The 27,240-nt window shown below is 34.8% G+C and overlaps 1 protein-coding gene across 3 annotated transcripts in view; it reads right to left on the reverse strand.

The window, feature by feature from the left end:
* Positions 1-27,240, reverse strand: part of LOC110519908 — a 57,498-nt gene that overhangs the window by 26,942 nt on the left and 3,316 nt on the right. For 2 of the 3 annotated variants that reach the window (XM_036939983.1, XM_036939982.1), the window contains exons 2-3: positions 5,336-5,415; positions 3,565-3,637 (exon numbers count right to left, since the gene is read on the reverse strand). In XM_036939983.1, the coding sequence (XP_036795878.1) occupies positions 3,565-3,637; positions 5,336-5,385 (123 nt within the window). In that variant the 5' untranslated portion in view covers positions 5,386-5,415. Of the gene's footprint in view, positions 1-3,564; positions 3,638-5,335; positions 5,416-27,240 lie in introns of those variants that run through there. The other variant, XM_036939984.1, reaches the window with a different exon arrangement.

Below are 27,240 nucleotides of genomic sequence, written 5' to 3' on the forward strand. Positions count from 1 at the left end.
TTCCTTTATTATTTGCTTTTTAAAAGAAAGGTTGGAATCAAGTATGATGCCTTGGCACTTAAAATCAGATACCACCAGGAGCTTTTTCCATCAGTACTTGTTTTTTGAGGAACATGCAGACTGTGTTTTATTTGATTGAGATGTAAACATGAGTCTCTGAGCAATTTTGTCATCTGAATCATTATAATAGTGAGTTTTTGTGTAGTTTGTTATTTGCATGAATTTATCACTGTATCATCTGCATACATTGGAACTTCAGACCCTGTACAGACTAAAGGAAGATCATTAATGGATGTGCTGAACAGTATTGACCTTTGTGGATATTAGTGGGGGGAAGAAAATACGTTTATTTGTATTTTTAGATGATGAGACAGCACCGACTTTTGAAGGATTTTAGTTTTGTTTTAAAAAATCAGGATAGTTTTTATTAAATTTATATCAACAGATTGAAATTATTAGGTTGCTGATTAAGAGTTTTTTTTTTAGGAGTTGATTTAACTTAATTAAACATTGTTTCATACATATACCTTGATTTGATTAAAATTATGATTAATGATTTGAGGTACAGTGGAATTATCATTAGGTTTGGTTTATAGTTTCACGTTTGAGTTTGAGTTTCTGAGTCATGTAGTGTAATGAATACTAAGTGTTATTGTGTTTTCTCCGGGAAAATTGATATTTCACTGTCTCTCTCTCTGGAATGTTTCCAGGGAATATACTCTTGGGGAGAGTGAGTGAAGGGAGGCCATAAACTACCACATTGGAGGGGGCCGGGAAGTTTTTTGCTGTTGTGCAAAGGTATTATAGGGGCACTTTTATTTTATTTTATGACTTTTCATTACACACGCAAATTCTTTTGATAACGGAATGTTCTGGGAACATGGAATTACGAAAATGTTTGGAACTAGTTGATTATTGTTTGCAAATTGTTTCATATAGTGCAAAACACTGCTCTGAAGGGTTTTGTGTGACCTATGACCTTCTGATGACTTTCCGTTGTGGCTTGATCACCCGCATTGGAAAGCCATTTGGAAAATAAATGTATGGTCATTTGTAATACTGCTTTCAAAATAATTTGTGTAATTGGTAAATATGTTTCTTAATCCATATTTGTAATTTGGACCAGTGTGAAGAGGGCATTGCTTTTAACTAAGGGTATGCTGCTTTAAGTCTATTTTCCCATGATAGGGGTTAAATCATTTTTCTTTGTGGAGTGATTTTTTTAGTTTAGTGATTTTAATTTGATTAGGTTAGCTGAAATTTTGTTTTACATTACTCTCATACGGAGAGATGTGTGTAAAACATGGGGGAGGATTCAGTTTTTTGAGGGTTTGAATTGAAGTTATACAACTTAAGTGATATGTGAATGAGTGTATTGTATTGTTGAGTGTATTGTATAGTTGTGTTTGTTTTGTTCTATTCCCGAGGGGTATAGGTCTAATTTCTTGATCCTGGGCTCTACGATGGAGTTGACAGTGAGATGGGGAGTATAAACCAGTTTGAAAGAATAGTTTCAATAGAATGTTTTGATATTCTCTGTGAAATATGTTTAGATATGTGTGTTAAGAATAATTGGTAAAAGTAATCATTTATCATGTAGTTAATGAACTGAACTAAACTGTTGTTCTGATCTGTTCTTTCGAGGTTATCATGAAGGGTGACATCAGACGGTATCTTAATGCATGGAAGAGATCATTTGGACCGACTGGTGTGTGTACCTCAAAACCCCCTCTAACTGGCTGAAGAAGAGAGACAAAGGCATTGAAGGAGGCTTTCCAAACCACTTCTACCGAGAGAAAAGAACCAAGCCAGAAATTGGTGTACAGTATCAGATCTAAGCTATCAACTGCTTTTCTTTCATGGTTCTGTCATACTGTGAGGATCCACTTGGAGTGATCATGGAGAAAGATCTGTTCTAACATTTTCTTATGATGCTGGTATATTGGTTGACGAATGGACAAGACATGAGTGGTGAAGATGAGACATTGAAATTGGGACATTATCATGGGCCGTCCATTTTGAACTGTAAAGCTATTTGAAGAAAAACGAAGATGCCAGAAGATGCCGTGCCTGAGAGGGGGGGGGGGGGGGGGGGGGGTTTAATCTAACTGTGCCATTAAAATTGTTTATACTTTTGTGGTATCAGATTGATTGAAGAGGTCTACACCATGTAAATCGTAGTAATTTAGATTAAGAATGCATTGAGATACTGATCTGTATTAAAATCATGATTAAAAAAGTTAATAGTAGAATTATGGGATAATTATACTGTATGTAAATCTGCTCATTTTGATGTGTGTTAAATTGAGGTTTTTACTTTGAGTGATAAGACAAATTTGAATCACTGAGGAGTGCTAAATATTCTAAATATTGGTTTGATAAATAGTTGGGTTGTTACTTATGATTTGGAATATGAATGATTTCAATGACCTATTCTCTATTCCTGAGTATATTGAGTACTTAGAGGGATGTCTGTCCTATATGTTGTGAGGAGGCCTGTGTTTAGACACTGGTTCTCGTGTAATTGAAAGAGCATAAATATGTTATGTTTTTATTTTCCTCAAATGGATTATTCTGTGTTATTAAACATGTGCAAGGTTGTCTTGTAGAATAAAGGTTGTTGTAATCTTAGTTTCAGAAGGGAGAAAGCTTACATATAAGCTAAGGTATTTGACATTGAGGGGATTTGAATTTTAAAATATTGAGCATGTTACTATTCTGATTCTTCAAAAGGGACTGAGTCCCTTGAGAGGGGAATGTTAGGGAAGATTCAGAATTTGTTGGTAACATATGTAACATGTTTTATATTCATCAAATGTGTGTAAGTTAATTCTCATCAGAATGGTATTTTTGTGTAATTCTGTGGTGAGGTTGCAGTTATCTGTTCTATGTCAAAACTAAGTTGCCTGGGCCGCTGAGAGGGGAGAGGTCAAAGTGTCATCATGTGTAAACATATCTTTCACTCTCTACCTTTCCCATAGTGGGGAAAGGAAGGTTGCAGTGTCTGGAATCATTCTCCTCTTCGTGAGCTTGTCCAGGATTGGTTGTATTTATAGTTGGTTGTATCTAAATGACAATTTGATATATGCCTGGTGATATGGAGGGTTGGTTTATGGTTCTGGGGTTTGAGTAAGGAGACAAAGCTGAATTATTTATTATGTCTATGCTGTCTTATCCTGTGTGTGTGTCTTTACTATAAAGGACCTCAGTTGCATTGTAAGGGGACTCTCAGAGGATTCACTGGGAGACACTGGATTATCTGAGAGTCACAGGATTGTGATAAGAGCTCATATAATTAAAGATGGACTTTTATAACTAACTCTGACGTGTGTGTGTGGTTTGCTCCCATGATTAGGTAAATAGAGGAAATTTCCACGACAACACACACACACACACACACACACACACACTAAAATAACAAAGATAAGATATAAGGAAGGAATAGACATACTGCCTGCTAATATAAAACAAAGACCATGAATATATATTCATACACACACACACACACTGTATGTGGTTAGTTCACAATAACATTGGACCCTTCGGAAATGCCACTAGTCTTACCTTGATGACCAGTGCCCTAGTCACCTCCCTCTGCCTCTCCAGATGGTGATGCTTCTCTCCAGACCGGGTCAACCTGGACACAGGAAACAGTCACACACTGTTCTGTTCCCCTACAGCACCACCACATGCTGTGGTCACTACACCGTTCTGTTCCCCTACACCATCACTACATGCTGTGGTCACTACACTGTTCTGTTCCCCTACACCACCACTACATGCTGTGGTCACTACACTGTTCTGTTCCCCTACACCACCACTACTACATGCTGTGGTCACTACACTGTTCTGTTCCCCTACACCACCACTACATGCTGTGGTCACTACACTGTTCTGTTCCCCTACACCACCACTACATGCTGTGGTCACTACACTGTTCTGTTCCCCTACACCACCACTACATGCTGTGGTCACTACACTGTTCTGTTACCCTACACCACCACCACATGCTGTGGTCACTACACTGTTCTGCTCCCCTACACCACCACTACATGCTGTGGTCACTACACTGTTCTGTTCCCCTACACCACCACCACTACATGCTGTGGTCACTACACTGTTCTGTTCCCCTACACCACCACTACATGCTGTGGTCACTACACTGTTCTGTTCCCCTACACCACCACTACATGCTGTGGTCACTACACTGTTCTGTTCCCCTACATGCTGTGGTCACTACACTGTTCTGTTCCCCTACACCACCACTACATGCTGTGGTCACTACACTGTTCTGTTCCCCTACACCACCACTACATGCTGTGGTCACTACACTGTTCCCCTACACCACCACTACATGCTGTGGTCACTACACTGTTCTGTTCCCCTACACCACCACTACATGCTGTGGTCACTACACTGTTCTGTTCCCCTACACCACCACTACATGCTGTGGTCCCTACACTGTTCTGTTCCCCTACTACACCACCACTACATGCTGTGGTCACTACACTGTTCTGTTCCCCTACACCACCACTACATGCTGTGGTCACTACACTGTTCTGTTCCCCTACTACACCACCACTACATGCTGTGGTCACTACACTGTTCTGTTACCCTACACCACCACTACATGCTGTGGTCACTACACTGTTCTGTTCCCCTACTACACCACCACTACATGCTGTGGTCACTACACTGTTCTGTTCCCCTACACCACCACTACATGCTGTGGTCACTACACTGTTCTGTTCCCCTACACCACCACTACATGCTGTGGTCACTACACTGTTCTGTTCCCCTACACCACCACTACATGCTGTGGTCACTACACTGTTCTGTTCCCCTACACCACCACTACATGCTGTGGTCACTACACTGTTCTGTTCCCCTACACCACCACTACATGCTGTGGTCACTACACTGTTCTATTCCCCTACACCACCACTACATGCTGTGATCACTACACTGTTCTGTTCCCCTACACCACCACTACATGCTGTGGTCACTACACTGTTCTGTTCCCCTACACCACCACTACATGCTGTGGTCACTACACTGTTCTGTTCCCCTACACCACCACTACATGCTGTGGTCACTACACTGTTCTGTTCCCCTACACCACCACTACATGCTGTGGTCACTACACTGTTCTGTTCCTCTACACCACCAGTTCATGAGAAAGATGTTTTACATTCTAATAGAGTTGTTAAAGGGGAAATCCACTGCTTTTACAGTTGATTATCTCTCCAGCACCACACCAGTAGACTCATATAATCAGTTTCACCAGTGAATACATGGTTTTAATACCTGGCAAATATACTCAATGTCCACTTACATTCCAGAAGAGGTGCTGGGGAGTTTGGCGCTCTCTGCCTCTGCTGGCATCTGTTCCCTCTCAGAAGCAGCTACCAGCTCCTACACACACACACACACACACACAGTCTTGTCAGCAGTATTTTCTCTTGAAAAGCCTACTTTGCACACAAAACACTCATGACACTAACTGCTTGATATCAAATCAGGTTAGGGTCTAGGCCTGTGATACAACTTCATGGATGAGACAGTCACTGTATCTCTTGACAACATCTCTTGATTGAAATCACTAAAATTCACCATTTAAAATGTAGATTATATCAGCCTTCTTCACTCCTGTGAATGACGTGCAAAGTGCTAGCTATGAATTCATAGGATATTACTGTGTTATGAATTCATAGGATATTACTGTGTTATGAATTCATAGGATATTACTGTGCTATGAAGTCATAGGATATTACTGTGCTATGAATTCATAGGATATTACTGTGCTATGAAGTCATAGGATATTACTGTGCTATGAAGTCATAGGATATTACTGTGTTATGAATTCATAGGATATTACTGTGTTATGAATTCATAGGATATTACTGTGCTATGAAGTCATAGGATATTACTGTGCTATGAAGTCATAGGATATTACTGTGTTATGAATTCAGAGGATATTACTGTGTTATGAATTCATAGGATATTACTGTGTTATGAATTCATAGGATATTACTGTGTTATGAATTCATAGGATATTACTGTGTTATGAATTCATAGGATATTACTGTGTTATGAATTCAGAGGATATTACTGTGTTATGAATTCAGAGGATATTTCTGTGTTATGAATTCATAGGATATTACTGTGCTATGAATTCATAGGATATTACTGTGTTATGAATTCATAGGATATTACTGTGTTATGAATTCATAGGATATTACTGTGTTATGAATTCAGAGGATATTACTGTGTTATGAATTCAGAGGATATTTCTGTGTTATGAATTCATAGGATATTACTGCGTTATGAATTCATAGGATATTACTGTGTTATACATTCATAGCTAGATTAGAACATAGACATGTTCAGGTCGGCCTAGGAGAGGGGGTGACCTTGATCATTTATTGTTAAAACGAGAGGCTGCCTGGATCTTTAACTTAAAGACCCTTGTTCCCTTCGGTCTCAACGTAGACTTTGATCTGAAGCCATTCTTGTATTTATTGTGACTTTGCCATTGTAATTGTTTGTAAGCTTGTGTAGTCAAATTAATCTATGATCGTATGCTATCCATTTGTTGTTTGTATGCGGTTCTTTGTATGACATTTTAATATTTGATAATGAACCAATGATATTAGGCCACTCTTGGCCATGATTCCAGACACCTGTGTCTTTTGACACTATATAAACGAGTCATCCCGCAGTGTTTGTGATTATACCCTGATGAAGACTGCTTGGCTGTCGAAACGTTGGTAATTACATTTTTGCATCTGAGCTCCTAGAGTGTCTCTTTTATTTTCAAGTTTTCTACTCCACTAGCCAGCACCTCGCCTAAATAGGTGTGCGTTTCTTTTTCTTCTAGATGGGCCTATTACATCACATGTTGTTGCATTTCATAATGTAAATCACTTTTTCCCGTTATTCCCGCTACTTTGATCCAGTCCTTTTTAAGGGACGTTTACAGATAAAATAGCAACATACTAAGTTTTCCTTCAAACTATTTTCCTACCATGGATGGGTCAATTTTCAGACAACCAGGTGGCAGAGTGAAAGATATACAGTAACTACCAGAGGGCAGAGTGAAAGATATACAGTAACTACCAGAGGGCAGAGTGAAAGATATACAGTAACTACCAGATGGCAGAGTGAAAGATATACAGTAACTACCAGAGGGCAGAGTGAAAGATATACAGTAACTACCAGATAGCAGAGTGAAAGATATACAGTAACTACCAGATGGCAGAGTGAAAGATATACAGTAACTACCAGAGGGCAGAGTAAAAGATATACAGTAACTACCAGATGGCAGAGTGAAAGATATACAGTAACTACCAGAGGGCAGAGTGAAAGATATACAGTAACTACCAGATGGCAGAGTGAAAGATATACAGTAACTACCAGAGGGCAGAGTGAATGATATACAGTAACTACCAGATAGCAGAGTGAAAGATGTACAGTAACTACCAGATAGCAGAGTGAAAGATATACAGTAACTACCAGATAGCAGAGTGAAAGATATACAGTAACTACCAGATGGCAGAGTGAAAGATATACAGTAACTACCAGATGGCAGAGTGAAAGATATACAGTAACTTCCAGAGGGCAGAATGAACGATGTACAGTAACTACCAGAGGGCAGAATGAACGATATACAGTAACTACCAGAGGGCAGAGTGAAAGATATACAGTAACTACCAGATACAGTAATATGGATGTTGTCGGTCATTTTACGTTTTTTATTCTCCTCCATGTTGTTATTTTACTGTAAAGTTTATTGTTACACACACACACACACACACCTTTATCTCTAACTAGCTCCACTACCTATTTGCCATAAGCTACAGGAAAATGTGTGCCCTCAGGCCTGGACGGAAGCAAAGTAATTCCGCTACAGAATTACCTAACTCTGCAAATCGCACTGCTGAGTGATTTAAAAAGTGATAGTCAATCGATCAATGATATAATAATACTCTTAGCAAAAATGTTTATCTTTGATTTACAATATGTAGAATGTATGAGAATAGAAAGGTTCAGAACTTTTGTGAAACATCACAATTGAAAAATATACAGCAAAGAGAAATCAAAACTGGGTGGTGATCAGAGATAGATGGGAGGGGTTGAGGGGAGCTGAAGGATGGGACTGGGTGGTGATCAGAGATAGATGGGAGGGGTTGAGGGGAGCTGAAGGATGGGACTGGGTGGTGATCAGAGATAGATGGGAGGGGTTGAGGGGAGCTGAAGGATGGGACTGGGTGGTGATCAGAGATAGATGGGAGGGGTTGAGGGGAGCTGAAGGATGGGACTGGGTGGTGATCAGAGATAGATGGGAGGGGTTGAGGGGAGCTGAAGGATGGGACTGGGTGGTGATCAGAGATAGATGGGAGGGGTTTAGGGGAGCTGAAGGATGGGACTGGGTGGTGATCAGAGATAGATGGGAGGGGTTGAGGGGAGCTGAAGGATGGGACTGGGTGGTGATCAGAGATAGATGGGAGGGGTTTAGGGGAGCTGAAGGATGGGACTGGGTGGTGATCAGAGATAGATGGGAGGGGTTGAGGGGAGCTGAAGGATGGGACTGGGTGGTGATCAGAGATAGATGGGAGGGGTTGAGGGGAGCTGAAGGATGGGACTGGGTGGTGATCAGAGATAGATGGGAGGGGTTGAGGGGAGCTGAAGGATGGGACTGGGTGGTGATCAGAAATAGATGGGAGGGGTTGAGGGGAGCTGAAGGATGGGACTGGGTGGTGATCAGAGATAGATGGGAGGGGTTGAGGGGAGCTGAAGGATGGGACTGGGTGGTGATCAGAGATAGATGGGAGGGGTTGAGGGGAGCTGAAGGATGGGACTGGGTGGTGATCAGAAATAGATGGGAGGGGTTGAGGGGAGCTGAAGAATGGGACTGGGTGGTGATCAGAGATAGATGGGAGGGGTTGAGGGGAGCTGAAGGATGGGACTGGGTGGTGATCAGAGATAGATGGGAGGGGTTGAGGGGAGCTGAAGGATGGGACTGGGTGGTGATCAGAGATAGATGGGAGGGGTTGAGGGGAGCTGAAGGATGGGACTGGGTGGTGATCAGAGATAGATGGTTAAATTTGAGGTTAGCTGAAGGATGGGACTGGGTGGTGATCAGAGATAGATGGTTAAATTTGAGGTTAGCTGAAGGATGGGACTGGGTGGTGATCAGAGATAGATGGTTAAGGTTGAGGTTAGCTGAAGGATGGGACTAGGTGGTGATCAGAGATAGATGGTAAAGGTTGAGGGTAGCTGAAGGATGGGACTAGGTGTTGATCAGAGATAGATGGTAAAGGTTGAGGTTAGCTGAAGGATGGGACTGGGTGGTGATCAGAGATAGATGGTTAAGGTTGAGGTTAGCTGAAGGATGGGACTGGGTGGTGATCAGAGATAGATGGTAAAGGTTGAGGGTAGCTGAAGGATGGGACTAAAAACAAACAAAATATAACTATTGTAAAATACATTGTGTCCATAGAATGTATAAAGTATGTATGAGCCTAAGTGTTGTTGTCCTTTAGTTTACTCCAATTAGGGGAGGTTGGTAGGGTTAGGGGAAATAATCAAGGAAAATGTGTTGTATTGTAGATATGTTGTAGTATTGTAGTGTGTAATAATGTATTGTAGATATGATGTGGTAGAGTAGTGTGTAATAATGTGTTGTAGATATGTTGTGGTAGAGTAGTGTGTAATAATGTGTTGTAGATATGTTGTAGTAGAGTAGTGTGTAATAATGTATTGTAGATATGTTGTAGTAGAGTAGTGTGTAATAATGTGTTGTATTGTAGATATGTTGTGGTAGAGTAGTGTGTAATAATGTATTGTAGATATGTTGTGGTAGAGTAGTGTGTAATAATGTGTTGTGGTAGAGTAGTGTGTAATAATGTGTTGTAGATATGTTGTAGTAGAGTAGTGTGTAATAATGTATTGTAGATATGTTGTAGTAGAGTAGTGTGTAATAATGTGTTGTATTGTAGATATGTTGTGGTAGAGTAGTGTGTAATAATGTATTGTAGATATGTTGTGGTAGAGTAGTGTGTAATAATGTGTTGTGGTAGAGTAGTGTGTAATAATGTATTGTAGATATGTTGTGGTAGAGTAGTGTGTAATAATGTGTTGTGGTAGAGTAGTGTGTAATAATGTATTGTGGTAGAGTAGTGTGTAATAATGTATTGTAGATGTGTTGTGGTAGAGTAGTGTGTAATAATGTGTTGTATTGTAGATATGTTGTGGTAGAGTAGTGTGTAATAATGTATTGTAGATATGTTGTGGTAGAGTAGTGTGTAATAATGTGTTGTGGTAGAGTAGTGTGTAATAATGTATTGTAGATATGTTGTGGTAGAGTAGTGTGTAATAATGTGTTGTATTGTAGATATGTTGTGGTAGAGTAGTGTGTAATAATGTATTGTAGATGTGTTGTGGTAGAGTAGTGTGTAATAATGTGTTGTATTGTAGATATGTTGTGGTAGAGTAGTGTGTAATAATGTATTGTAGATATGTTGTAGTAGAGAAGTGTGTAATAATGTATTGTAGATGTGTTATGGTAGAGTAGTGTGTAATAATGTGTTGTATTGTAGATATGTTGTGGTAGAGTAGTGTGTAATAATGTGTTGTGGTAGAGTAGTGTGTAATAATGTATTGTAGATATGTTGTGGTAGAGTAGTGTGTAATAATGTATTGTAGTAGAGTAGTGTGTAATAATGTATTGTAGATATGTTGTGGTAGAGTAGTGTGTAATAATGTGTTGTAGTAGAGTAGTGTGTAATAATGTATTGTAGATATGTTGTGGTAGAGTAGTGTGTAATAATGTGTTGTATTGTAGATATGTTGTGGTAGAGTAGTGTGTAATAATGTGTTGTATTGTAGATATGTTGTGGTAGAGGAGTGTGTAATAATGTGTTGTATTGTAGATATGTTGTGGTAGAGTAGTGTGTAATAATGTGTTGTATTGTAGATATGTTGTGGTAGAGTAGTGTGTAATAATGTATTGTAGATATGTTGTAGTAGAGTAGTGTGTAATAATGTATTGTAGATATGTTGTAGTAGAGTAGTGTGTAATAATGTGTTGTAGATATGTTGTGGTAGAGTAGTGTGTAATAATGTATTGTAGATATGTTGTGGTAGAGTAGTGTGTAATAATGTGTTGTATTGTAGATATGTTGTGGTAGAGTAGTGTGTAATAATGTATTGTAGATATGTTGTAGTAGAGTAGTGTGTAATAATGTATTGTAGATATGTTGTGGTAGAGTAGTGTGTAATAATGTGTTGTGGTAGAGTAGTGTGTAATAATGTGTTGTAGTAGAGTAGTGTGTAATAATGTATTGTAGATATGTTGTGGTAGAGTAGTGTGTAATAATGTGTTGTAGTAGAGTAGTGTGTAATAATGTATTGTAGATATGTTGTAGTAGAGTAGTGTGTAATAATGTGTTGTATTGTAGATATGTTGTGGTAGAGTAGTGTGTAATAATGTGTTGTATTGTAGATATGTTGTGGTAGAGTAGTGTGTAATAATGTATTGTAGATATGTTGTAGTAGAGTAGTGTGTAATAATGTGTTGTGTTGTAGATATGTTGTGGTAGAGTAGTGTGTAATAATGTGTTGTAGTAGAGTAGTGTGTAATAATGTATTGTAGATATGTTGTAGTAGAGTAGTGTGTAATAATGTATTGTAGATATGTTGTGGTAGAGTAGTGTGTAATAATGTGTTGTGGTAGAGTAGTGTGTAATAATGTGTTGTGGTAGAGTAGTGTGTAATAATGTATTGTAGATGTGTTGTAGTAGAGTAGTGTGTAATAATGTGTTGTATTGTAGATATGTTGTGGTAGAGTAGTGTGTAATAATGTGTTGTAGTAGAGTAGTGTGTAATAATGTATTGTAGATATGTTGTGGTAGAGTAGTGTGTAATAATGTGTTGTAGTAGAGTAGTGTGTAATAATGTATTGTAGATATGTTGTGGTAGAGTAGTGTGTAATAATGTGTTGTATTGTAGATGTGTTGTGGTAGAGTAGTGTGTAATAATGTGTTGTATTGTAGATATGTTGTAGTAGAGTAGTGTGTAATAATGTGTTGTATTGTAGATATGTTGTGGTAGAGTAGTGTGTAATAATGTGTTGTAGATATGTTGTGGTAGAGTAGTGTGTAATAATGTGTTGTAGTAGAGTAGTGTGTAATAATGTATTGTAGATATGTTGTGGTAGAGTAGTGTGTAATAATGTATTGTAGATATGTTGTAGTAGAGTAGTGTGTTATAATGTGTTGTATTGTAGATATGTTGTGGTAGAGTAGTGTGTAATAATGTATTGTAGATATGTTGTGGTAGAGTAGTGTGTAATAATGTGTTGTGGTAGAGTAGTGTGTAATAATGTATTGTAGATATGTTGTGGTAGAGTAGTGTGTAATAATGTGTTGTATTGTAGATATGTTGTGGTAGAGTAGTGTGTAATAATGTATTGTAGATATGTTGTGGTAGAGTAGTGTGTAATAATGTGTTGTATTGTAGATATGTTGTGGTAGAGTAGTGTGTAATAATGTGTTGTATTGTAGATATGTTGTAGTAGAGTAGTGTGTAATAATGTATTGTATTGTAGATGTGTTGTAGTAGAGTAGTGTGTAATATTGTATTGTAGATATGTTGTGGTAGAGTAGTGTGTAATAATGTGTTGTATTGTAGATGTGTTGTAGTAGAGTAGTGTGTAATATTGTATTGTAGATATGTTGTGGTAGAGTAGTGTGTAATAATGTATTGTATTGTAGATATGTTGTGGTAGAGTAGTGTGTAATAATGTATTGTAGATATGATGTGGTAGAGTAGTGTGTAATAATGTATTGTAGATATGTTGTAGTAGAGTAGTGTGTAATAATGTGTTGTAGATATGTTGTAGTAGAGTAGTGTGTAATAATGTGTTGTATTGTAGATGTGTTGTGGTAGAGTAGTGTGTAATAATGTGTTGTAGATATGTTGTAGTAGAGTAGTGTGTAATAATGTGTTGTATTGTAGATGTGTTGTGGTAGAGTAGTGTGTAATAATGTGTTGTATTGTAGATGTGTTGTAGTAGAGTAGTGTGTAATAATGTATTGTAGATATGTTGTAGTAGAGTAGTGTGTAATAATGTGTTGTGGTAGAGTAGTGTGTAATATTGTATTGTAGATATGTTGTGGTAGAGTAGTGTGTAATAATGTGTTGTATTGTAGATATGTTGTGGTAGAGTAGTGTGTAATAATGTATTGTAGATATGTTGTAGTAGAGTAGTGTGTAATAATGTGTTGTATTGTAGATATGTTGTGGTAGAGTAGTGTGTAATAATGTGTTGTAGTAGAGTAGTGTGTCATAATGTGTTGTAGATATGTTGTGGTAGAGTAGTGTGTAATAATGTATTGTAGATATGTTGTGGTAGAGTAGTGTGTAATAATGTATTGTAGATATGTTGTGGTAGAGTAGTGTGTAATAATGTATTGTAGATATGTTGTGGTAGAGTAGTGTGTAATAATGTGTTGTGGTAGAGTAGTGTGTAATAATGTGTTGTAGATATGTTGTGGTAGAGTAGTGTGTAATAATGTGTTGTATTGTAGATATGTTGTGGTAGAGTAGTGTGTAATAATGTATTGTAGATATGTTGTGGTAGAGTAGTGTGTAATAATGTGTTGTATTGTAGATATGTTGTGGTAGAGTAGTGTGTAATAATGTGTTGTATTGTAGATATGTTGTGGTAGAGTAGTGTGTAATAATGTGTTGTATTGTAGATATGTTGTAGTAGAGTAGTGTGTAATAATGTATTGTAGATATGTTGTGGTAGAGTAGTGTGTAATAATGTGTTGTATTGTAGATATGTTGTGGTAGAGTAGTGTGTAATAATGTGTTGTATTGTAGATATGTTGTGGTAGAGTAGTGTGTAATAATGTGTTGTATTGTAGATATGTTGTAGTAGAGTAGTGTGTAATAATGTATTGTAGATATGTTGTGGTAGAGTAGTGTGTAATAATGTGTTGTATTGTAGATATGTTGTGGTAGAGTAGTGTGTAATAATGTGTTGTATTGTAGATATGTTGTAGTAGAGTAGTGTGTAATAATGTATTGTAGATATGTTGTGGTAGAGTAGTGTGTAATAATGTGTTGTATTGTAGATATGTTGTAGTAGAGTAGTGTGTAATAATGTATTGTAGATATGTTGTGGTAGAGTAGTGTGTAATAATGTGTTGTATTGTAGATATATTGTGGTAGAGTAGTGTGTAATAATGTGTTGTATTGTAGATATGTTGTGGTAGAGTAGTGTGTAATAATGTGATGTAGTAGAGTAGTGTGTAATAATGTATTGTAGTTATGTTGTAGTAGAGTAGTGTGTAATAATGTATTGTAGATATGTTGTGGTAGAGTAGTGTGTAATAATGTGTTGTAGTAGAGTAGTGTGTAATAATGTGTTGTAGATATGTTGTGGTAGAGTAGTGTGTAATAATGTATTGTAGATATGTTGTGGTAGAGTAGTGTGTAATAATGTGTTGTATTGTAGATATGTTGTGGTAGAGTAGTGTGTAATAATGTATTGTAGATATGTTGTGGTAGAGTAGTGTGTAATAATGTGTTGTGGTAGAGTAGTGTGTAATAATGTATTGTAGATATGTTGTGGTAGAGTAGTGTGTAATAATGTGTTGTATTGTAGATATGTTGTGGTAGAGTAGTGTGTAATAATGTGTTGTAGTAGAGTAGTGTGTAATAATGTATTGTAGATATGTTGTAGTAGAGTAGTGTGTAATAATGTATTGTAGATATGTTGTGGTAGAGTAGTGTGTAATAATGTGTTGTAGTAGAGTAGTGTGTAATAATGTATTGTAGATATGTTGTGGTAGAGTAGTGTGTAATAATGTATTGTAGATATGTTGTAGTAGAGTAGTGTGTAATAATGTATTGTAGATATGTTGTGGTAGAGTAGTGTGTAATAATGTGTTGTATTGTAGATATGTTGTGGTAGAGTAGTGTGTCATAATGTGTTGTGGTAGAGTAGTGTGTAATAATGTATTGTAGATATGTTGTGGTAGAGTAGTGTGTAATAATGTATTGTAGATATGTTGTGGTAGAGTAGTGTGTCATAATGTGTTGTGGTAGAGTAGTGTGTAATAATGTATTGTAGATATGTTGTGGTAGAGGAGTGTGTAATAATGTGTTGTAGATATGTTGTGGTAGAGTAGTGTGTAATAATGTATTGTAGATATGTTATGGTAGAGTAGTGTGTAATAATGTGTTGTATTGTAGATATGTTGTGGTAGAGTAGTGTGTAATAATGTGTTGTATTATAGATATGTTGTGGTAGAGTAGTGTGTAATAATGTATTGTAGATATGTTGTAGTAGAGTAGTGTGTAATAATGTGTTGTAGTAGAGTAGTGTGTAATAATGTATTGTAGATATGTTGTAGTAGAGTAGTGTGTAATAATGTGTTGTATTGTAGATATGTTGTGGTAGAGTAGTGTGTAATAATGTATTGTAGATATGTTGTGGTAGAGTAGTGTGTAATATTGTATTGTAGATATGTTGTGGTAGAGTAATGTGTCATAATGTGTTGTATTGTAGATATGTTGTGGTAGAGTAGTGTGTAATAATGTATTGTAGATATGTTGTGGTAGAGTAGTGTGTCATAATGTGTTGTATTGTAGATATGTTGTGGTAGAGTAGTGTGTAATAATGTATTGTAGATATGTTGTGGTAGAGTAGTGTGTAATAATGTATTGTAGATATGTTGTAGTAGAGTAGTGTGTAATAATGTATTGTAGATATGTTGTGGTAGAGTAGTGTGTAATAATGTATTGTAGATATGTTGTGGTAGAGTAGTGTGTAATAATGTATTGTAGATATGTTGTAGTAGAGTAGTGTGTAATAATGTATTGTAGATATGTTGTGGTAGAGTAGTGTGTAATAATGTATTGTAGATATGTTGTGGTAGAGTAGTGTGTAATAATGTGTTGTGGTAGAGTAGTGTGTAATATTGTATTGTAGATATGTTGTGGTAGAGTAGTGTGTAATAATGTGTTGTATTGTAGATATGTTGTGGTAGAGTAGTGTGTAATAATGTGTTGTGGTAGAGTAGTGTGTAATAATGTGTTGTAGTAGAGTAGTGTGTAATAATGTATTGTAGATATGTTGTAGTAGAGTAGTGTGTAATAATGTGTTGTAGTAGAGTAGTGTGTAATAATGTGTTGTAGATATGTTGTGGTAGAGTAGTGTGTAATAATGTGTTGTAGATATGTTGTGGTAGAGTAGTGTGTAATAATGTGTTGTAGTAGAGTAGTGTGTAATAATGTGTTGTAGATATGTTGTGGTAGAGTAGTGTGTAATAATGTATTGTAGATATGTTGTGGTAGAGTAGTGTGTAATAATGTGTTGTATTGTAGATGTGTTGTGGTAGAGTAGTGTGTAATAATGTGTTGTATTGTAGATATGTTGTGGTAGAGTAGTGTGTAATAATGTATTGTAGATATGTTGTGGTAGAGTAGTGTGTCATAATGTGTTGTGGTAGAGTAGTGTGTAATAATGTGTTGTAGATATGTTGTGGTAGAGTAGTGTGTAATAATGTATTGTAGATATGTTGTGGTAGAGTAGTGTGTAATAATGTGTTGTATTGTAGATATGTTGTGGTAGAGTAGTGTGTAATAATGTATTGTAGATATGTTGTGGTAGAGTAGTGTGTAATAATGTGTTGTAGATATGTTGTGGTAGAGTAGTGTGTAATAATGTGTTGTATTGTAGATATGTTGGGGTAGAGTAGTGTGTAATAATGTGTTGTAGATATGTTGTGGTAGAGTAGTGTGTAATAATGTATTGTAGATATGTTGTGGTAGAGTAGTGTGTAATAATGTGTTGTATTGTAGATATGTTGGGGTAGAGTAGTGTGTAATAATGTGTTGTAGATATGTTGTGGTAGAGTAGTGTGTAATAATGTATTGTAGATATGTTGTGGTAGAGTAGTGTGTAATAATGTGTTGTGGTAGAGTAGTGTGTAATAATGTGTTGTGGTAGAGTAGTGTGTAATAATGTATTGTAGATATGTTGTGGTAGAGTAGTGTGTAATAATGTGTTGTGGTAGAGTAGTGTGTAATAATGTGTTGTAGATATGTTGTGGTAGAGTAGTGTGTAATAATGTATTGTATTGTAGATATGTTGTGGTAGAGTAGTGTGTAATAATGTATTGTAGATATGTTGTAGTAGAGTAGTGTGTAATAATGTATTGTAGATATGTTGTGGTAGAGTAGTGTGTAATAATGTGTTGTATTGTAGATATGTTGTGGTAGAGTAGTGTGTAATAATGTGTTGTGGTAGAGTAGTGTGTAATAATGTATTGTAGATATGTTGTGGTAGAGTAGTGTGTAATAATGTATTGTATTGTAGATATGTTGTGGTAGAGTAGTGTGTAATAATGTGTTGTATTGTAGATATGTTGTAGTAGAGTAGTGTGTAATAATGTATTGTAGATATATTGTGGTAGAGTAGTGTGTAATAATGTGTTGTATTGTAGATATGTTGTGGTAGAGTAGTGTGTAATAATGTGTTGTGGTAGAGTAGTGTGTAATAATGTGTTGTGGTAGAGTAGTGTGTAATAATGTATTGTAGATATGTTGTGGTAGAGTAGTGTGTAATAATGTGTTGTATTGTAGATATGTTGTGGTAGAGTAGTGTGTAATAATGTATTGTATTGTAGATATGTTGTGGTAGAGTAGTGTGTAATAATGTGTTGTGGTAGAGTAGTGTGTAATAATGTGTTGTAGTAGAGTAGTGTGTAATAATGTATTGTAGATATGTTGTGGTAGAGTAGTGTGTAATAATGTGTTGTGGTAGAGTAGTGTGTAATAATGTATTGTAGATGTGTTGTGGTAGAGTAGTGTGTAATAATGTGTTGTATTGTAGATATGTTGTGGTAGAGTAGTGTGTAATAATGTGTTGTATTGTAGATATGTTGTGGTAGAGTAGTGTGTAATAATGTATTGTAGATATGTTGTGGTAGAGTAGTGTGTAATAATGTGTTGTATTGTAGATATGTTGTGGTAGAGTAGTGTGTAATAATGTATTGTATTGTAGATATGTTGTGGTAGAGTAGTGTGTAATAATGTGTTGTATTGTAGATATGTTGTGGTAGAGTAGTGTGTAATAATGTATTGTAGATATGTTGTAGTAGAGTAGTGTGTAATAATGTATTGTATTGTAGATATGTTGTGGTAGAGTAGTGTGTAATAATGTGTTGTATTGTAGATATGTTGTGGTAGAGTAGTGTGTAATAATGTATTGTATTGTAGATATGTTGTGGTAGAGTAGTGTGTAATAATGTGTTGTATTGTAGATATGTTGTGGTAGAGGAGTGTGTAATAATGTATTGTAGATATGTTGTGGTAGAGTAGTGTGTAATAATGTGTTGTATTGTAGATATGTTGTGGTAGAGTAGTGTGTAATAATGTATTGTAGATATGTTGTAGTAGAGTAGTGTGTAATAATGTATTGTAGATATGTTGTAGTAGAGTAGTGTGTAATAATGTGTTGTGGTAGAGTAGTGTGTAATAATGTATTGTAGATGTGTTGTGGTAGAGTAGTGTGTAATAATGTGTTGTATTGTAGATATGTTGTGGTAGAGTAGTGTGTAATAATGTATTGTAGATATGTTGTGGTTGAGTAGTGTGTAATAATGTGTTGTATTGTAGATATGTTGTGGTAGAGTAGTGTGTAATAATGTGTTGTATTGTAGATATGTTGTAGTAGAGTAGTGTGTAATAATGTATTGTAGATATGTTGTGGTAGAGTAGTGTGTAATAATGTGTTGTGGTAGAGTAGTGTGTAATAATGTATTGTAGATATGTTGTGGTAGAGTAGTGTGTAATAATGTGTTGTATTGTAGATATGTTGTGGTAGAGTAGTGTGTAATAATGTGTTGTAGATATGTTGTGGTAGAGTAGTGTGTAATAATGTATTGTAGATATGTTGTGGTAGAGTAGTGTGTAATAATGTGTTGTATTGTAGATATGTTGTGGTAGAGTAGTGTGTAATAATGTATTGTAGATATGTTGTGGTAGAGTAGTGTGTAATAATGTATTGTAGATGTGTTGTGGTAGAGTAGTGTGTAATAATGTGTTGTATTGTAGATATGTTGTGGTAGAGTAGTGTGTAATAATGTGTTGTATTGTAGATATGTTGTGGTAGAGTAGTGTGTAATAATGTGTTGTATTGTAGATATGTTGTGGTAGAGTAGTGTGTAATAATGTATTGTAGATATGTTGTAGTAGAGTAGTGTGTAATAATGTATTGTAGATATGTTGTAGTAGAGTAGTGTGTAATAATGTATTGTAGATATGTTGTAGTAGAGTAGTGTGTAATAATGTGTTGTAGTAGAGTAGTGTGTAATAATGTATTGTAGATATGTTGTGGTAGAGTAGTGTGTAATAATGTGTTGTAGTAGAGTAGTGTGTAATAATGTATTGTATTGTAGATATGTTGTGGTAGAGTAGTGTGTAATAATGTGTTGTATTGTAGATATGTTGTGGTAGAGTAGTGTGTAATAATGTATTGTAGATATGTTGTAGTAGAGTAGTGTGTAATAATGTATTGTAGATATGTTGTGGTAGAGTAGTGTGTAATAATGTGTTGTGGTAGAGTAGTGTGTAATAATGTGTTGTATTGTAGATATGTTGTAGTAGAGTAGTGTGTAATAATGTATTGTAGATATGTTGTGGTAGAGTAGTGTGTAATAATGTGTTGTATTGTAGATATGTTGTGGTAGAGTAGTGTGTAATAATGTATTGTAGATATGTTGTAGTAGAGTAGTGTGTAATAATGTATTGTAGATATGTTGTAGTAGAGTAGTGTGTAATAATGTGTTGTAGATATGTTGTGGTAGAGTAGTGTGTAATAATGTATTGTAGATGTGTTGTGGTAGAGTAGTGTGTAATAATGTATTGTAGATGTGTTGTGGTAGAGTAGTGTGTAATAATGTGTTGTATTGTAGATATGTTGTGGTAGAGTAGTGTGTAATAATGTATTGTAGATATGTTGTGGTAGAGTAGTGTGTAATAATGTGTTGTATTGTAGATATGTTGTGGTAGAGTAGTGTGTAATAATGTGTTGTATTGTAGATATGTTGTGGTAGAGTAGTGTGTAATAATGTATTGTAGATGTGTTGTGGTAGAGTAGTGTGTAATAATGTGTTGTATTGTAGATATGTTGTAGTAGAGTAGTGTGTAATAATGTGTTGTATTGTAGATATGTTGTAGTAGAGTAGTGTGTAATAATGTATTGTAGATATGTTGTGGTAGAGTAGTGTGTAATAATGTGTTGTATTGTAGATATGTTGTGGTAGAGTAGTGTGTAATAATGTATTGTAGATATGTTGTGGTAGAGTAGTGTGTAATAATGTGTTGTATTGTAGATATGTTGTGGTAGAGTAGTGTGTAATAATGTATTGTATTGTAGATATGTTGTGGTAGAGTAGTGTGTAATAATGTGTTGTATTGTAGATATGTTGTGGTAGAGTAGTGTGTAATAATGTATTGTAGATATGTTGTAGTAGAGTAGTGTGTAATAATGTATTGTATTGTAGATATGTTGTGGTAGAGTAGTGTGTAATAATGTGTTGTATTGTAGATATGTTGTGGTAGAGTAGTGTGTAATAATGTATTGTATTGTAGATATGTTGTGGTAGAGTAGTGTGTAATAATGTGTTGTATTGTAGATATGTTGTGGTAGAGGAGTGTGTAATAATGTATTGTAGATATGTTGTGGTAGAGTAGTGTGTAATAATGTGTTGTATTGTAGATATGTTGTGGTAGAGTAGTGTGTAATAATGTATTGTAGATATGTTGTAGTAGAGTAGTGTGTAATAATGTATTGTAGATATGTTGTAGTAGAGTAGTGTGTAATAATGTGTTGTGGTAGAGTAGTGTGTAATAATGTATTGTAGATGTGTTGTGGTAGAGTAGTGTGTAATAATGTGTTGTATTGTAGATATGTTGTGGTAGAGTAGTGTGTAATAATGTATTGTAGATATGTTGTGGTAGAGTAGTGTGTAATAATGTGTTGTATTGTAGATATGTTGTGGTAGAGTAGTGTGTAATAATGTGTTGTATTGTAGATATGTTGTAGTAGAGTAGTGTGTAATAATGTATTGTAGATATGTTGTGGTAGAGTAGTGTGTAATAATGTGTTGTGGTAGAGTAGTGTGTAATAATGTATTGTAGATATGTTGTGGTAGAGTAGTGTGTAATAATGTGTTGTATTGTAGATATGTTGTGGTAGAGTAGTGTGTAATAATGTGTTGTAGATATGTTGTGGTAGAGTAGTGTGTAATAATGTATTGTAGATATGTTGTGGTAGAGTAGTGTGTAATAATGTGTTGTATTGTAGATATGTTGTGGTAGAGTAGTGTGTAATAATGTATTGTAGATATGTTGTGGTAGAGTAGTGTGTAATAATGTATTGTAGATGTGTTGTGGTAGAGTAGTGTGTAATAATGTGTTGTATTGTAGATATGTTGTGGTAGAGTAGTGTGTAATAATGTGTTGTATTGTAGATATGTTGTGGTAGAGTAGTGTGTAATAATGTGTTGTATTGTAGATATGTTGTGGTAGAGTAGTGTGTAATAATGTATTGTAGATATGTTGTAGTAGAGTAGTGTGTAATAATGTATTGTAGATATGTTGTAGTAGAGTAGTGTGTAATAATGTATTGTAGATATGTTGTAGTAGAGTAGTGTGTAATAATGTGTTGTAGTAGAGTAGTGTGTAATAATGTATTGTAGATATGTTGTGGTAGAGTAGTGTGTAATAATGTGTTGTAGTAGAGTAGTGTGTAATAATGTATTGTATTGTAGATATGTTGTGGTAGAGTAGTGTGTAATAATGTGTTGTATTGTAGATATGTTGTGGTAGAGTAGTGTGTAATAATGTATTGTAGATATGTTGTAGTAGAGTAGTGTGTAATAATGTATTGTAGATATGTTGTGGTAGAGTAGTGTGTAATAATGTGTTGTGGTAGAGTAGTGTGTAATAATGTGTTGTATTGTAGATATGTTGTAGTAGAGTAGTGTGTAATAATGTATTGTAGATATGTTGTGGTAGAGTAGTGTGTAATAATGTGTTGTATTGTAGATATGTTGTGGTAGAGGAGTGTGTAATAATGTATTGTAGATATGTTGTGGTAGAGTAGTGTGTAATAATGTGTTGTATTGTAGATATGTTGTGGTAGAGTAGTGTGTAATAATGTATTGTAGATATGTTGTAGTAGAGTAGTGTGTAATAATGTATTGTAGATATGTTGTAGTAGAGTAGTGTGTAATAATGTGTTGTGGTAGAGTAGTGTGTAATAATGTATTGTAGATGTGTTGTGGTAGAGTAGTGTGTAATAATGTGTTGTATTGTAGATATGTTGTGGTAGAGTAGTGTGTAATAATGTATTGTAGATATGTTGTGGTAGAGTAGTGTGTAATAATGTGTTGTATTGTAGATATGTTGTGGTAGAGTAGTGTGTAATAATGTGTTGTATTGTAGATATGTTGTAGTAGAGTAGTGTGTAATAATGTATTGTAGATATGTTGTGGTAGAGTAGTGTGTAATAATGTGTTGTGGTAGAGTAGTGTGTAATAATGTATTGTAGATATGTTGTGGTAGAGTAGTGTGTAATAATGTGTTGTATTGTAGATATGTTGTGGTAGAGTAGTGTGTAATAATGTGTTGTAGATATGTTGTGGTAGAGTAGTGTGTAATAATGTATTGTAGATATGTTGTGGTAGAGTAGTGTGTAATAATGTGTTGTATTGTAGATATGTTGTGGTAGAGTAGTGTGTAATAATGTATTGTAGATATGTTGTGGTAGAGTAGTGTGTAATAATGTATTGTAGATGTGTTGTGGTAGAGTAGTGTGTAATAATGTGTTGTATTGTAGATATGTTGTGGTAGAGTAGTGTGTAATAATGTGTTGTATTGTAGATATGTTGTGGTAGAGTAGTGTGTAATAATGTGTTGTATTGTAGATATGTTGTGGTAGAGTAGTGTGTAATAATGTATTGTAGATATGTTGTAGTAGAGTAGTGTGTAATAATGTATTGTAGATATGTTGTAGTAGAGTAGTGTGTAATAATGTATTGTAGATATGTTGTAGTAGAGTAGTGTGTAATAATGTGTTGTAGTAGAGTAGTGTGTAATAATGTATTGTAGATATGTTGTGGTAGAGTAGTGTGTAATAATGTGTTGTAGTAGAGTAGTGTGTAATAATGTATTGTATTGTAGATATGTTGTGGTAGAGTAGTGTGTAATAATGTGTTGTATTGTAGATATGTTGTGGTAGAGTAGTGTGTAATAATGTATTGTAGATATGTTGTAGTAGAGTAGTGTGTAATAATGTATTGTAGATATGTTGTGGTAGAGTAGTGTGTAATAATGTGTTGTGGTAGAGTAGTGTGTAATAATGTGTTGTATTGTAGATATGTTGTAGTAGAGTAGTGTGTAATAATGTATTGTAGATATGTTGTGGTAGAGTAGTGTGTAATAATGTGTTGTATTGTAGATATGTTGTGGTAGAGTAGTGTGTAATAATGTATTGTAGATATGTTGTAGTAGAGTAGTGTGTAATAATGTATTGTAGATATGTTGTAGTAGAGTAGTGTGTAATAATGTGTTGTGGTAGAGTAGTGTGTAATAATGTATTGTAGATGTGTTGTGGTAGAGTAGTGTGTAATAATGTGTTGTATTGTAGCTATGTTGTGGTAGAGTAGTGTGTAATAATGTATTGTAGATATGTTGTGGTAGAGTAGTGTGTAATAATGTGTTGTATTGTAGATATGTTGTGGTAGAGTAGTGTGTAATAATGTGTTGTATTGTAGATATGTTGTGGTAGAGTAGTGTGTAATAATGTATTGTAGATGTGTTGTGGTAGAGTAGTGTGTAATAATGTGTTGTATTGTAGATATGTTGTAGTAGAGTAGTGTGTAATAATGTGTTGTATTGTAGATATGTTGTAGTAGAGTAGTGTGTAATAATGTATTGTAGATATGTTGTGGTAGAGTAGTGTGTAATAATGTGTTGTATTGTAGATATGTTGTGGTAGAGTAGTGTGTAATAATGTGTTGTATTGTAGATATGTTGTAGTAGAGTAGTGTGTAATAATGTATTGTAGATATGTTGTGGTAGAGTAGTGTGTAATAATGTGTTGTGGTAGAGTAGTGTGTAATAATGTATTGTAGATATGTTGTGGTAGAGTAGTGTGTAATAATGTGTTGTATTGTAGATATGTTGTGGTAGAGTAGTGTGTAATAATGTGTTGTATTGTAGATATGTTGTAGTAGAGTAGTGTGTAATAATGTATTGTAGATATGTTGTGGTAGAGTAGTGTGTAATAATGTGTTGTGGTAGAGTAGTGTGTAAATATATGTTGTAGTAGAGTAGTGTGTAATAATGTGTTGTAGATATGTTGTGGTAGAGTAGTGTGTAATAATGTATTGTAGATGTGTTGTGGTAGAGTAGTGTGTAATAATGTGTTGTATTGTAGATATGTTGTAGTAGAGTAGTGTGTAATAATGTATTGTAGATATGTTGTGGTAGAGTAGTGTGTAATAATGTATTGTAGATATGTTGTAGTAGAGTAGTGTGTAATAATGTATTGTAGATATGTTGTAGTAGAGTAGTGTGTAATAATGTATTGTAGATATGTTGTAGTAGAGTAGTGTGTAATAATGTATTGTAGATATGTTGTAGTAGAGTAGTGTGTAATAATGTATTGTAGATATGTTGTAGTAGAGTAGTGTGTAATAATGTATTGTAGATATGTTGTAGTAGAGTAGTGTGTAATAATGTATTGTAGATATGTTGTGGTAGAGTAGTGTGTAATAATGTGTTGTATTGTAGATATGTTGTGGTAGAGTAGTGTGTAATAATGTATTGTAGATATGTTGTAGTAGAGTAGTGTGTAATAATGTGTTGTGGTAGAGTAGTGTGTAATAATGTGTTGTATTGTAGATATGTTGTGGTAGAGTAGTGTGTAATAATGTGTTGTAGATATGTTGTGGTAGAGTAGTGTGTAATAATGTGTTGTAGATATGTTGTGGTAGAGTAGTGTGTAATAATGTGTTGTATTGTAGATATGTTGTAGTAGAGTAGTGTGTAATAATGTGTTGTAGTAGAGTAGTGTGTAATAATGTGTTGTATTGTAGATATGTTGTAGTAGAGTAGTGTGTAATAATGTATTGTAGATATGTTGTGGTAGAGTAGTGTGTAATAATGTGTTGTGGTAGAGTAGTGTGTAATAATGTATTGTAGATATGTTGTGGTAGAGTAGTGTGTAATAATGTGTTGTAGATATGTTGTGGTAGAGTAGTGTGTAATAATGTATTGTAGATATGTTGTGGTAGAGTAGTGTGTAATAATGTGTTGTATTGTAGATATGTTGTGGTAGAGTAGTGTGTAATAATGTGTTGTATTGTAGATATGTTGTAGTAGAGTAGTGTGTAATAATGTATTGTAGATATGTTGTGGTAGAGTAGTGTGTAATAATGTGTTGTGGTAGAGTAGTGTGTAATAATGTATTGTAGATATGTTGTGGTAGAGTAGTGTGTAATAATGTGTTGTGGTAGAGTAGTGTGTAATAATGCATTGTAGTAGAGTAGTGTGTAATAATGAATTGTAGATATGTTGTGGTAGAGTAGTGTGTAATAATGTGTTGTAGATATGTTGTGGTAGAGTAGTGTGTAATAATGTGTTGTAGATATGTTATGGTAGAGTAGTGTGTAATAATGTGTTGTGGTAGAGTAGTGTGTAATAATGTGTTGTATTGTAGATATGTTGTGGTAGAGTAGTGTGTAATAATGTATTGTAGATATGTTGTGGTAGAGTAGTGTGTAATAATGTATTGTAGATATGTTGTGGTAGAGTAGTGTGTAATAATGTGTTGTAGATATGTTGTAGTAGAGTAGTGTGTAATAATGTATTGTAGATATGTTGTAGTAGAGTAGTGTGTAATAATGTATTGTAGATATGTTGTGGTAGAGTAGTGTGTAATAATGTGTTGTATTGTAGATATGTTGTGGTAGAGTAGTGTGTAATAATGTGTTGTATTGTAGATATGTTGTGGTAGAGTAGTGTGTAATAATGTGTTGTAGATATGTTGTGGTAGAGTAGTGTGTAATAATGTGTTGTAGTAGAGTAGTGTGTAATAATGTATTGTAGTAGAGTAGTGTGTAATAATGAATTGTAGATATGTTGTGGTAGAGTAGTGTGTAATAATGTGTTGTAGATATGTTGTGGTAGAGTAGTGTGTAATAATGTGTTGTAGATATGTTATGGTAGAGTAGTGTGTAATAATGTGTTGTGGTAGAGTAGTGTGTAATAATGTGTTGTATTGTAGATATGTTGTGGTAGAGTAGTGTGTAATAATGTATTGTAGATATGTTGTGGTAGAGTAGTGTGTAATAATGTATTGTAGATATGTTGTGGTAGAGTAGTGTGTAATAATGTGTTGTAGATATGTTGTAGTAGAGTAGTGTGTAATAATGTATTGTAGATATGTTGTAGTAGAGTAGTGTGTAATAATGTATTGTAGATATGTTGTGGTAGAGTAGTGTGTAATAATGTGTTGTAGTAGAGTAGTGTGTAATAATGTATTGTAGTAGAGTAGTGTGTAATAATGTATTGTAGATATGTTGTGGTAGAGTAGTGTGTAATAATGTGTTGTAGTAGAGTAGTGTGTAATAATGTGTTGTATTGTAGATATGTTGTAGTAGAGTAGTGTGTAATAATGTATTGTAGATATGTTGTGGTAGAGTAGTGTGTAATAATGTGTTGTATTGTAGATATGTTGTGGTAGAGTAGTGTGTAATAATGTGTTGTAGATATGTTGTGGTAGAATAGTGTGTAATAATGTATTGTATTGTAGATATGTTGTGGTAGAGTAGTGTGTAATAATGTGTTGTGGTAGAGTAGTGTGTAATAATGTGTTGTGGTAGAGTAGTGTGTAATAATGTGTTGTGGTAGAGTAGTGTGTAATAATGTATTGTAGATATGTTGTGGTAGAGTAGTGTGTAATAATGTATTGTAGATATGTTGTGGTAGAGTAGTGTGTAATAATGTGTTGTGGTAGAGTAGTGTGTAATAATGTGTTGTGGTAGAGTAGTGTGTAATAATGTATTGTAGATATGTTGTTGTAGAGTAGTGTGTAATAATGTATTGTATTGTAGATGTGTTGTGGTATTGTAGTGTGTAATAATGTGT

Source organism: Oncorhynchus mykiss, chromosome 13, assembly GCF_013265735.2.
Source record: "Oncorhynchus mykiss isolate Arlee chromosome 13, USDA_OmykA_1.1, whole genome shotgun sequence".
NCBI classification, from domain to species: Eukaryota; Metazoa; Chordata; class Actinopteri; order Salmoniformes; family Salmonidae; genus Oncorhynchus; species Oncorhynchus mykiss.